The sequence below is a fragment of the Acomys minous genome, assembly GCF_964271855.1.
Source record: "Acomys minous genome assembly, chromosome: 2".
Taxonomy (NCBI): Eukaryota; Metazoa; Chordata; class Mammalia; order Rodentia; family Muridae; genus Acomys; species Acomys minous.
This window is the reverse complement of record NC_140484.1, coordinates 16726860-16739944: the sequence shown is the minus strand read 5'-3', so window position 1 is coordinate 16739944 and position 13085 is coordinate 16726860. Positions and strand designations below refer to the sequence as shown.

The 13085-nt window shown below is 41.2% G+C and overlaps 1 protein-coding gene across 4 annotated transcripts in view; it reads right to left on the bottom strand.

The window, feature by feature from the left end:
- Positions 1-11666, bottom strand: part of CHUK (component of inhibitor of nuclear factor kappa B kinase complex) — a 35034-nt gene extending 23368 nt beyond the window's left edge. For 2 of the 4 annotated variants that reach the window (XR_014775734.1, XM_084763416.1), the window contains exons 1-9: positions 11476-11666; positions 7956-8050; positions 5826-5940; positions 4233-4302; positions 3085-3173; positions 2488-2577; positions 2235-2359; positions 1966-2073; positions 1109-1244 (exon numbers count right to left, since the gene is read on the bottom strand). Coding sequence is in view for 3 of the 4 variants with exons in the window: in XM_084763416.1 (XP_084619542.1) it covers positions 1109-1244; positions 1966-2073; positions 2235-2359; positions 2488-2577; positions 3085-3173; positions 4233-4302; positions 5826-5940; positions 7956-8050; positions 11476-11580 (933 nt within the window). In the remaining variant the exon portion in view is untranslated. The remainder of the gene's footprint in view (positions 1-1108; positions 1245-1965; positions 2074-2234; positions 2360-2487; positions 2578-3084; positions 3174-4232; positions 4303-5825; positions 5941-7955; positions 8051-11475) is intronic. The other 2 variants (XM_084763414.1, XM_084763415.1) reach the window with 1 other exon arrangement.
- Positions 11667-13085: the final 1419 nt, after the last annotated feature.

Below are 13085 nucleotides of genomic sequence, written 5' to 3'. Positions count from 1 at the left end.
TAATAAAACAATTAGCCAATAAATCATTATAAATATTTATTATGTAAACATATACAATTTATTTTAATATGTTATACTTATGTTTTGTTATAAATTTTATATATACTATATATTATATAATAGATAAAATACTTTGTTCATATTTTTATATAATGCATAGCATAAATGACTGTAATGTGTATAATATATGAATAATTTATATAAATAAAGAATTAATAAAACAGCATTGAGGAAGAAAATCTAAGTAAAGATTTGAAAATAAAAGGTGAGAAATACTTAGAGAACATAGAAAATATTAAGCGACTAACTATATGCCAGAGACCACCTAAAGAAAAAGTAATTGAAGATATACTAATCAACATAGGTGAGATTTGCAAGGTATAGATTATGCTGGGCAGAAGGATAGCATGTGTCAAAGCACAAATATAAACAAAGGGTTTGATGGCATGAGGAGCAGTGAGTGACACAATGGTCCTGACTGAGGAGGAGAGGTTAGGAGGAGCAGGATCGAGTCACATGCTGCCTACAAGCACATCAGTTTAAGCATAACTTGGCAAGCAAAAGAAAAGCATATTAGTTTCTTGGACATAAAAATTGACCTTCTCAGAAGGCAAGAGGCAGTTCATGTTGCATTGTCTGCAAGATGAAGAGAAAGTGCACAGACAAGAGCCAAGTGGGAGCCTTCCTCGTCAAACCAAACCCAGTACAGTTAAATCTAAAGGAACAGTGGTAATGGCACCAATCAATGTCATAAGGGGAAATCCCAAAGACACCTGAAAAACCCACTAAAGAAATAAAGTATCTACTCTAAGTATATAATATTCATTTTTAAATGGACACCAGGAAAAGACCACTAAAATAAATATATGCTCATTTTCAGCCTTTTTTTTTTTTTTTTTTTTTTGGTTTTTCGAGACAGGGTTTCTCTGTGTAGCCTTGGCTGTCCTGGACTCACTTTGTAGACCAGGCTGGCCTCGAACTCACAGCAATCTGCCTGTCTCTGCCTCCCAAGTGCTGGGACTAAAGGCTTGCGCCACCACCGCCCGGCTCATTTTCAGCCTTTTAAGGTCTATGCAGGTATTCTAAAATGCAGGCCATTAAAACTGACCTTTAAATTCAGAATGTGATCCATTAATAGAAAACATCTCGGCTGCTTCAAAGTAAGGTCAATAGGTCCCCCTCTCTGCTGTGGGTCCCAATTCAGCATCAACTGCAGCCAGTTTTCCATGGGCTCTACTATTAAACTGAAAAGTGAACAAGAAATGTGTGAATAGCATTGTGTCCCAGTTAGACAGGCAACTTTCTCAGTACCATTCTATATCTTACTTTCAAATAACACATGTAATGGCAAGGAACACACCTTCTCCCATCACAAACCAGCCCCAAGTCCCCACATCACTTTGTGACAGGCAAATTCAAAAACAAACAATCCCAACTCAATTTTTTGTTGTTGTTGTTGTTGTTGTTGTTTTTCGATACAGGATTTCTCTGTGTAGTCTTGGCTATCCTAGACTCACTTTGTAGACCAGGCTGGCCTCGAACTCACAGCTATCCTCCTGCCTCTGCCTCCCAAGTGCTAGGATTAAAGGCGTGCACCACCACACCCAGCAACCATTTGCTTCTTTACTCCTTGGGTTTTTTAGCTTCTAAGGCAATCCATTGACTGGCAACAGTGTCAGTTCCACAACATTTGTGCTATCCAATAGGACCATCACTAACAACAGTATTATTTATATTTACACTTACTCAACATTCAGTTCCTTAGTCACAATCACTGTCCTCTACCAGCCCAGGTAGCGCTGGGAAGCAAAGTCAACAAGCAAGCTAGGCAAGCACTGTAGTGAGCCACACCCCCACCCCTAACGACCTTTCAAGTGCTCAATAAGCCTCATGTAACAGACAGCCAAGGCTTTCATCCTCCTGCAAAGGTCGGCTCGGTAACAGACAACTGCCTCCCACACTTACCTACAAAGGCTGTTTGGCTGAGGTAAATGGCTACTAAACCGAACTTCTCCGGTCATCTCTTCACATGCAAATATACACTTTGGGTCTTTCTTTTTAATCTTCTCATGCCTATAAAAACAAGATACCTTAGTTGACAACCTGAATCTCTGACAAACACTCTCAAGGCTTCTTACCATGTAATCTTATTCAATTTTGTGTATGGAAAGAAAAAAAATAACTGAAGTTTTTCTATTACCATTAATCATGGCAAAGATCTCCTCATTTCTTACCAGGTAAATGGCTGTAGATGATGCAAAAAAGGCCTGTATCCAGCAATACATTCAAACACCATGGTCCCAAAGCTCCAATAATCCACAGTGGCTGTGTACGGCTTATTTTCAAAGAGCTCTGGGGCCTTAAAATAGAAAGTGATTTAAGTGCCAACACTGAAGAAAAGAGCTACTATTGTTTTGAACTAGTATATTCATTGCCTAAATAACAATGAGAATTTCAAATAATCAAATCAAACAACTATTGACTCACCAAATACTGCAATGTTCCCACAAAAGATGTACAGAGACTTCCTTGATCAACATCCTTGGCATAACCCAAATCAATGATTTTATGCATTATCTGTGAATAAGGCATAATATGTATTAAATTATTGAAACAGATGCAAAAGAAATGTAGGTTGGGGGTATAGTTTAGTGACATTGCTCCCATTACATGAACAAGAGTCTGAGCACAGCAAAAAATAAGCTGAGCCACTGACATGGCTCAGCTGATGAGGCACCTGTCACCAAGTTTGATCCCCAGAATACACATAAAAGAGAATTAACTCCTGAAAGTTGTCCTGCTTTCTGCACGAGTTATAGCACATGATGCCCTCCTGTGCCTGCCACTACCACATGTGGTACACATACACATAAAACAAAAATAATAGTGACAATAATAACAGCATTAGTAATAAAAAAATCTAATATTAAAAAGCCCCTACAGTTTAATACAGTGAGGACTGCAATAGAATGGTGACAATGTACTATAGGTATATAACTAATAAGGACACTAAAATCTCTAAAGATTCACTGTGTCAGGGAGACCTTAACAATGGGCATGAAACAGTCTTCAGGTTTCACCTACCTTCCCACCAACATCTTGAAGAACTATATTTTCAGGTTTTAGATCTCGATGTATTATTTTGTTTTCATGCAAATATCGAATCCCAGATCCTAAATAAAAATGTAAAGTGAATTGTGAAGTAACAGAAAATACTGTTTGTTTGTTTTTTTTAAAATAATGTCTCATTTTGTTTTTATTCTTAGTGTTTTTGACACAACTGGCATGGAATTCCCTATGGAGCCAAGGATTACTTCCAATTTCTAATTCTCTTGTTCCACTTCCCAAGTGCTGGAACTGTAGGCATGCAATTATAGTATATACTCATTTAATTTATTGTGATCTACATTAAAAGCAAGCAGAACAATTAATTTTTTAGAAAACACCTGTAAACACATGGCTTTTTCCTCCTACCTAAATCACATTTTAAAAAAATATTTATTTATTCATTCATTCATTCATTATGTATACAGTGCTCTGCCTGCATGTATATCTGCAGGCCAGAAGGGAGGGCATCAGATCACATTATAGATGGTTGTGAGCCACCATGTGGTTGCTGGAAATTGATCTCATGACCTCTTGAAGAGCAGTCAGTGATCTTAACCGCTGAGCCATCACTCCAGCCCCCTAAATCACATTCTTAAACTAGACTTTGATGCCCTCAATCTAGGAAAAAAAGCAACACCGAAACACAGGGAAATTAATTCTTGGCTTTTGAGGTTTCTCTAAAGGTCTAAGATCATGGTTATGTTAGGGATTTTTACAGTAGTACTTCTGCTAAAAGGAGAATTTCATCCCAAGATAACTTGAGGATCTATCCCCTAAAAGATGTAATTCTACAATAAACAAAACTACTATGTCAGTGTTGGGGGAGCTATGAAAGGGGATGAAACGAATGCTATTTCATACCGTTTTTGTTATCATTAGAACATCTATTAGACAAGGATACAGAGCCAAACAACAAACAAAAACCTCCAAATACAAACAAATATCAAAATGTACTAGTTTTCATTAGCATCATTAGAAAGGAACTTTTCTAAATTTTTATATGTTAAAAATCCAAATGCTTTGTAGAGTAAACAAACAGTCCTCCTTAACTTCTAAGCAGCACAGAAAAGTTTTTGTGGACCAAAGGGGCAGTAAATCACAATATTTTAATGTTAGTTACATACCTATGTCACTCAGTAAAGAAAGTATCTGGCTTTCTTTAAGTCCACAACAATTTTCTGGTTTGTTGAGTAGCTAAAGAAAAAAGAAAAAAGAAGTCTACACTTTATACTATTGCTAAGTAGCAATAGCATCACACATTAATCACTATACTGTCAGAATATTCAAATGAAAAAAATAAGTCACAGCAAGGAAATTAAAAGGACCAGGGCACAGTAGTACATGTCTATAAGGCTAGCACATAAGAAGATGAGGCAGGACCATGAATTCAAGGCCAACATGGGGTACGCTGAAAGAGTGCTTCAAAAATAGTAGCAATAACAAGAGATACAAGGGGAAAAAATAATCACCAATTCCATGCTGAAGTTGAGTAAATTTTATAAGAAGGCTCATACAAAGTAAAGACAAAGGCAATAGCACTTAAAATTGGAAAATGCTGACAAAGATACATTTAAAATTAAATAAAAAGAATGATTATAATATTAAAGACAACTTTTGAATAAATTTCACAAATGTTGATACTTTTACTTAACTAAAATGACTAGCATTACATAGTCCCACCTTAGAAACAACAATTAAAAAAAGCACGTTCTATGCCAGACATGGTAGAATATGCCTTTAATCCCAGAGGCAGAGGCAGACAGATCTCAAGACCAGCCTGGTCTACAAAGCAAATTTTAGGCCCATCAGGGGTACATAGTGAGACCTTGTCTCAAAAAACATCAATAAACCTAGGATGTATATAGTGATTAGTTTGTTTTTGTTTTGTTTGTCAACTTGTCACAAGCTGGAGTCATTTGGAAAGAGGAAAGAAACCTCATTTGAGGCAATGTCTCTGTCAGACTGGGTAGTAGACAAGTTTGTGGGACATTTTCTTCATTAACAATTGATGTGGCAAGGCCCAGCTCACTGTGAAAAACGCCCACCCTGGGCAGGATGTGGTCCTGGATTGTATAAAAAAGCAGGCTGAGGGCTGGAGAGATGGCCCAGAGGTTAAGAGGACTATCTGTTCTTCCAGAGGTCCTGAGTTCAATTCCCAGCAACCACATGGTGGCTCATAGCCATCTATAATGAGATCTGGTGCCCCTTTCTGGCAGGCAGGAATGCAGGTAGGCACACATGCAGGCAGAGCATTGTATACATAATAAATAAATAAATCTTTTTTTTTTTTAAGCAGGCTGAGCAAGTCATGAAGAGCAAGCCAATAAACAGTGTTCTCTCGTCTCGTGGCTTCCACTTTAGTTCCTGCCTTCTTTTCCTCAGTGATGGGCTGTGATGAGGATACATACAACTGTTTGTTTTCCCAAGTTGCTTTTGGTTCTGGTCTTTATCACAGCAATAGAAAGCACTAAGACAAGCGCTAGCAAGTACTTTCTGTAAGGAGTCAATGTTAAGTACTGCCGGCCACAGAAGCCATAGAATCTGTTACACCAGCAGCCATGAACATGCACAGTGCTGTGCTCCAGTAAAAGTGTATTTACAGAACAGGCGGCAGGATCATAGCTGTCTGTCCTTACTCTGGATGACTGCATCACATGATTCAGACATTGCTAATGTTTGTGCTTTACCATCTCAGTATCACAAAACATCCACACTACCTTCCGAAGGTCCCCTCCAGAACAGTACTCCATTGCTAGAAGAGGTACATCGTTAATTAGAAAATTCAATTCCTCAGGAACATCACAGGCCTTTACAACATTTGCATGGTTCAACCTAACAAGGAGAAGACATTACAATAAAAAAAGTTTCCAGTGAAGGACTGGATTTGAAATGGTAATTGGGAGTTAACTAGTGAGATAAGGCTTACTTTTATTTTTATTTATAAAATTCTAAATTCTGATTATATAGCAGTTAATCTTAGCTAAAAAGCTAAGACACTATTAATTTCTGAATTGTCTGATAGATGAATTTTACAAGGAACAAACCAACACTGTTACTATTATATTTCTTTGTGCCGAGCAGTATATTCTTTACATATATCAACTAAATTACCTGTCTCAGTAATCTTAATACAAGTGTATCTGTTAACAGTATCATCCATGAGAAAACTGAAGCACAAACTGGTTAGGTAACATAAGATCACACGGCAAGTAGGCTGTCAGTGATGATTTAAATCTGAGAGTCTGGCACCAAAACCTACCTCACACTGCTTCTTCCACAGTCACAATCATCACCCTGAGGGGAATACTAAAAATATGGATATATTTCCTTCCAGTTTTAATTACAAATATAGTTTTTTCAATAAATATGGATCACAGTATTTACTGGCTTTTAACAGTTCTTTTAGAAAAATTTGTTTTACTGTCAGAAGAGGGCCCTGAATCCCCTGTATATCTAGTTAAGGATGATTATAAGCCACGGGGTGGGGACTGGAGATTGGAGACTGAAACTGAACCTAAGTGTTCTTAACTGCTCATCCCTTTCTTCAGTCCCATAGTTTGGAGGTTTGTTAGTTTGTTAGCTTACAATCTACGCTCTTAAGCTCTGTCATCATCACAAAGTAGTTGAGCCCTAAACTAGTAGAGTCTCATGTCCCAGGAACTAAAGAAACAAGTGCCAGGTATAGAGTCTGAGAATTTATATTAAGTTTTCCTGGTGACTCTGCCACTTAGCCGAGTTTGAAAGCCAAAATAAGATGAGTTGAGCACAAAACTAAAGTTATAGAGCGCTCACTTCCAGCCCAGTACAGCTGTGCGACTGTGTCCCATCGTTCTCATCTACGGCAATATTCGAATACACAGTGGTGATGACTAGTACAAGAACGATCTGTAATGCACACTATTTCTTTAAAAAGGTTTATTTATTTATTATTACGCATACAGTGCTCTGCCTGCACATACACCTGCCGGCCAGAGGAGGGCATCAGATCACATTACAGATGGTTGTGAGCCACCAAGTGCTTTCTGGGAATTGAACTCATGACCTCTGGAAGAGCAGTCAGTGCTTTAAACCGATGAGCCATCTCTCCAGGCCATAAAGCACACTATTAAAGTTACAATATATCCACTGTTCCTTCAAAAGCTCAATTCTCTTCTCCTTAAACACACGCACTATTCTTAGTGACTCATTTCTAACGGAATACAGCGGGAAAAGTGAAGTATAACCTCTAAGACAGCTTCATAAGAGATACATCAGCTTTTTTCTTACTCTCCTCATTCAGATGATTGTGCTGGGGAAGCTAGCTGCCACGCCATTAAAACACGTGCACTTCCCTACGGAGAGGTGCCCTTACTGGAGAACTGTGTGGCCTCTGACCAACAGCCACATGAGTGGGCCTGGAAGTTAATACTCTAACCTTGGTCAAGCCAAGGAGATACCTCAGGAGAGACCCTAAGCCAGAGCCACAGTTAACTCAGTCACAAACTACAGATACTAAATATTCAGAGTTTTACGCTATGAAATTTTGGGATAATTGTCTAAAATAGATGTACTATTTAATAAAAGTTAAGTACAAAAAGAAATGACAACTTATATACCAGTCACCAAGTTGCCCAATATTCAGGAGAACCATTAAAAGAGCCAGATTGAGAATGTTACCTAGCTAATTTAAACTATAACTTTCTTAGCCATATGTGATCAAACTATCTAAAATAGAACACATATAATCAATGACAAAATCACATTCCCAAAAAGATCTTGAGAAAAGTGGACCCCTGACCTCTTTCCCTACTATTGAAAACTGGCTAAGCTACAGAACTGAAGAAATCTAAGCCATAGCATACACTTACTTTTTCATGATCTGGATTTCATGGCACCATCGTTCTCTGTTTTTTGTACTTAGCTCTAGGCGACAAGACTTAATTGCTATTTTGAGATCAAGTTCCTGTCAAAATAGAAAATATATATAAATTAGGTTCTTGTACAGATTTACTTACAATCAAAGAAATGTCAACCCAGAAAAACAACACATTTTAGCTTTACCAATTAAATATATTGTCCGCAGCTCTCTTTAGCCAACATTAGATACATGAACCATAATACTATTATACCAATGATTTGAAGCTGACCTTCAAATACACAATAGTACATAAGCAAAAAGTGACTGAGGCAGATCCTACAACAGGTTTCTTCAAAAGATTAGATACAGTATTTAATATGTTAGAATAGTGTCTCAAACAGGCTACTCGAAATACACAAAGATCCCATTTCCCCAACAATTTCCGTCTCCAAGCTTAGTCAAAACAACAAACAAGGGCCCTAAACTCTAGTATAACCAGAAGGAAGAAGATATTTCGGGGCTCCCTATCTCAACAAAGCAAGTTTTTATATGACCAGGCAGGTCTAATGCAAAACAAAAACAAACAAATCCCTCCAATACTAGATCCCAATCTTTGCATTTTCAATGACATGGAAAACATCCAGAGAACTATACTTCTGTCCTAGTATCTGTAAGACTCATGCCTGTGACTAGTAATTTCACCAGTTCTGACTGAACATTAAACTATACTATGCACATTACAGGAAACAGCCAGACTTCATCATATTCTCATAATTTCAATAATGCAGTCAGAACCAAACAGGCCACACTGCATTAAGAGCCTCACAAAATCTCTGACACAAACCCAAGGTGTGGTAAAAACTGTAGAAAAGAGAGAAGTACCCAGGGTTGAAGACGACAGAGAAGTGAGGAGCAAGTCTTAGCTAGGATGGGATGGTCTGAATTAGGAGTCAGGAGCAAGACTAGGGCTAAGAGGCAAGGAAGGCAGTGTCTAGGCAGGGGTGGGGAGGCGGACAGAGCCAACAAGCTTTACCACAATGCTCAGTCCTTTCAGCTTTTATTATAAGCAGATAGGTACCTGGTAACAGTTCATCCTATATAAAATGTTACCACCATGGAGACTCCAGCACAATGAAGACAATAAGCTCTAAATCTGACATGAACAAGGAAGAAAGTTATCCATTTTATATAGGCCCCAACTGCAAGAGATCCTTCAACTGCTTGGTTTGTGTTTCCCCCGCTCCGTGAACTCAATGAGACCAAGCTGAGTGTGGTGGTCTGAACAGGTACAGCCCCCACAGACTCATGTGCTCAGCCCAGAAGGGAAATGGTACTATTAGGAGGTGTGGCCTTGTTGGAGGAGGTGCCACCGTAGGGGCCAGCTTCGAGGTCCCCTACGCTCAAGCTCCAGCCTATGTGAGACACAGGCCCCTCCAGCTGCCTGCAGCTCTAGATGTAGAGCTCTCGGCTCCCCCAGCACCATGGCTGCCTGCACGCTGCCATGCTTCCCGCCATGCTGAGAATGGGCTGAACCTCTAAAGCTGTGAGCCAGCCCCAGTCAAATGCTTTCCTTGGTAAGAGCAGCCTTGGTCATGGTGTCTCTTCACAGCAATGAAGCCCACACTGAGACATCTGGGTACTCACTTTGCCAATACTTTCAGTGTTCAGGGCGTAACACCGAGCTGTCGTTTATTTCTGAGGCAAGAGTCTTCTGTAACTCATGCTGGTCTTGACCATAATATGGAGCGCATCCAAGCAGGCCTCAAACTCAAACCCTCCTGCCTCAGGGCCCAGGGACTAGGATTGCAAGTGTATACCACCATGCCCAGCTGTACTTTGTTTCTGTGTCTATCTCTCTCTGAAATGGAAATCTCCTTCAGGGTAGGAAATATTATTCTTGTTGACTTGGGCACCTGAGATCTGTATGTGGAACACTGGGCCATTACTCCTATCAGCCAGTACCCTGAAAGCAGTAACCACAACCTTAAGACATCACTACAATGCCTGTACTTGGCTTTATTATTTTTCTAATTAAACTTATTCCTCATATGTGGTGTTCCAGAACACCATTTTTATCTTACAGTTTCTTTTTTTAAAGCCCAATTAGTGAGGGTTATGATAGCTACAACAACAACAACAACAACAAAAAAAACCACAGGAACAGTGGAGCGCTATCAGAAGACATTATTTATGCAAGACCTTACTAAAAACAAACAAACAAAAAAAAAAACACAAGCAAAAATCTACTATTATCTGACTTAACTCTCAAGCAGACCCAAAACGTATGTACATTCTTCTAAATATTTTACAGACAACAAATCGTATACTACAATGATTAGTGTTCAAGATCTATTAGTCACGGGGCTAGAGAGATGGCTCAGAGGTTAAGAGCACCGACTGCTCTTCCAGAGGTCCTGAGTTCAATTCCCAGCACATGGTGGCTCACAACCATATCATCTATAATGGGATCTGATGCTCTCTTCTGGCCTGCAGGTGTATGTGCAGGCAGAGCACTGTATACATAATAATAAATAAATAAATCTTTTTTAAAAAAATCTATTAGTCACAACATTCTTCAAGAAAGCAAAGCCCTCAATGGTAATGCAATAGTTTGTATTGATATGAGTGTTCTGGAGAAAAGCTGCACAGTTTTAATTGACTTATCAAAAGACCCACAAGTCAAACATAACTGACTGGGGCTAAGGATGTAATCCCGTGTAGACCATTTGTCTAGCATGTGCAAGGCCTTGTGTTCTGCCCTAGCATTAACAACACATTAAAATAAACAAAGTGACTGTTAGTTTGAGAACCTTTTAAAAGCATGAGTAATGAAATGTTTTTAATCGAATCCAAACAAATTTCCTGAGCTCGACGTTAACTGTCTTCTACAGAACAAAAACCCCTCAATCTTTCATTCTATTTCCTTCCCTTTGAAACTGGGATCATTTTCACCACCTTACCTTCACACTGTTCTTTGCCTGAAATGCTCTAATCCCACAGGTCTCCAAAGGTCCAATTCTGGACACCAGGAAGGCCCTTCCTTGTCTACTCCGGTCTCCAGTGGACCACACCGCCCCCGAGGGAGCACACAAGGATGGATACACACACACACACACACACACACACACACACACACACACACACACTCGATATTCATGCAGACCACACTGCCCCCGAGGGAGCACACAGAGATACTCACACTCGATATTCAAGAATACTCCTTGTCACCAACTCAGCTGCAGGCGCGCACACTGACACTCGACATTCATACACACTCATCACCCTACACAGCGGCAACAGCTCCACCTCACTCACTGCCCTGGGACCTCAGACACACCTGGAACTCCGCCACCTAGGCTCACAAGCTCCGTGTCACCCGCACTCGCTCATCGTCCCTCCCACCCCAGCACTGCCCAAGGTCTCAACGACCACCCCTCCCACCTGGCCTGACAGCCCAGGTTCCAGGGACGCCCGGACAGACTCAGCGCCACTGCTCCCTCCCCGCCGCACCCCCCACCCCCCCGCCTCACCCGGTGCTGGTACAGGCAGACGTTTCCGAAGCCGCCGGTGCCAAGCCGCTCCCGCATCTCCCAGGGGCCGCCCGCGCCCGGCCGCAGCCCCGGGGGCCGCTCCATGGGGCGGGAGCACCAGCAGCCTCAGGCTCCGCCGCCGGTCCAAGGCCGGTTCCGGTCCTCCTGGGCTCGCGCGGCTTTCTCGCGAGACCTACGCGTCACTTCCGATGGATTCCGCAGGAAAAGTCCCGCCCCAAGCTTCTGGAGTCACCCTGGGATTGGTGCTGGCGAGTGGGCTGGGCACGAGCGCGTAGCTCAGTGCTCTCTTAAGTGCCCTGGGTGTCTTCCAAGCGATTAGACCTTCGTGCGTGGGATTTTTATTTTATTTTAGTTTGTATATATTTTTAAATTAGTTCCTTGAGGGTTTCATAAAGTGTGTCTTTATTTTAAAACAGCTCTTTCTCCAAACCCTAAACTTCGCAATGTCCACATTTCATCTTTTCAGAGCCCTAGAACCCCCACCACTGGTAAAGGCCACCATAAATATGAAAGAAAACTGCGCTAACCGGCCTGTTGATTCTTTAGCCTTCGAAGTCCGGTACGGTTTCCTACACATCTGTTCAGAATCTCTCCTTTAATCCCAAACCACCCAAGAATGTGACGTTCCTTATTCCAGAGTGAAAACTTCTTTTCGGACTTCGTTGAGTTTCCCTGCGGACCTTGCTGCTCATCAGCCTCGCTGTTTCACACTTGCCAAAGCAGCGGTTCTGGGTTGCACTACAAGGCTGCAAAGACAGGCTGGAGGGAACTCTTGGTCCAATAACGTATCGAAGCGCTGGGTTACAGAGGGAAAACCTACCCGCCTACTGGGTTATCTGCTTCATGTTCTAAGACGGGATCTCATACAGTCCAGCCTGGTCTAGAATCTGCTATTCCTTCATCTTTCCAATGCTGGAATAACAGGCTTGTAGCACCCAACCAGGCTGAAGCCAGAGATGCTAATAACTCAACAGCGTATGAGTCAGCAGAGTCAAATTGCCAACGTCAGCGTGCAAGTCGATGTTGTAGGTAACTCATGAGTAGCTCTTCGCTAAGTTGGTTTCTATTGTTTTCATGTCTCCTAGAAATGAGCCTCTGAGAAGACATCTCTTAGAGCAGAGCAGACTATTATGTAACAGCATGAAACCTCATTTGCTGTGTATGACAGGGCTAGGAGTGCTAGGTGTGTGCAGCTTCCACAGGTGGGATGTCATACTGAAAACTACAGCCAGGATAATGTTGCCTGGGCTAACCAAGTTGGTCCCTACAGTTACTTCACTTTTTATTCTATTCTTTGTTTTTTGAGGTGCAGTGAACTTTATTGATGAATTCAAGAGAGTAGGGCTCGCTGGGTCCCTCCCGTAATTCTGGGGGTCTAGGATGGAAACTGTGACAGAAGATGCTCAGTGTCAGGGGCTTAGTTGGAACAGGGACTCTTCAGCAGCCTCTCTTGCTCTTGGGTCCTTGTTGGGGTGGGTGGTCCAGGGCTTCTTACTCCCTGGAGGCCATGTAGGCCATGATGTCCACCACCCTGTTGCTGTAGCCCTATTCATTGTCATACCAGGAAATGAGCTTTACAAAGTTGTCAC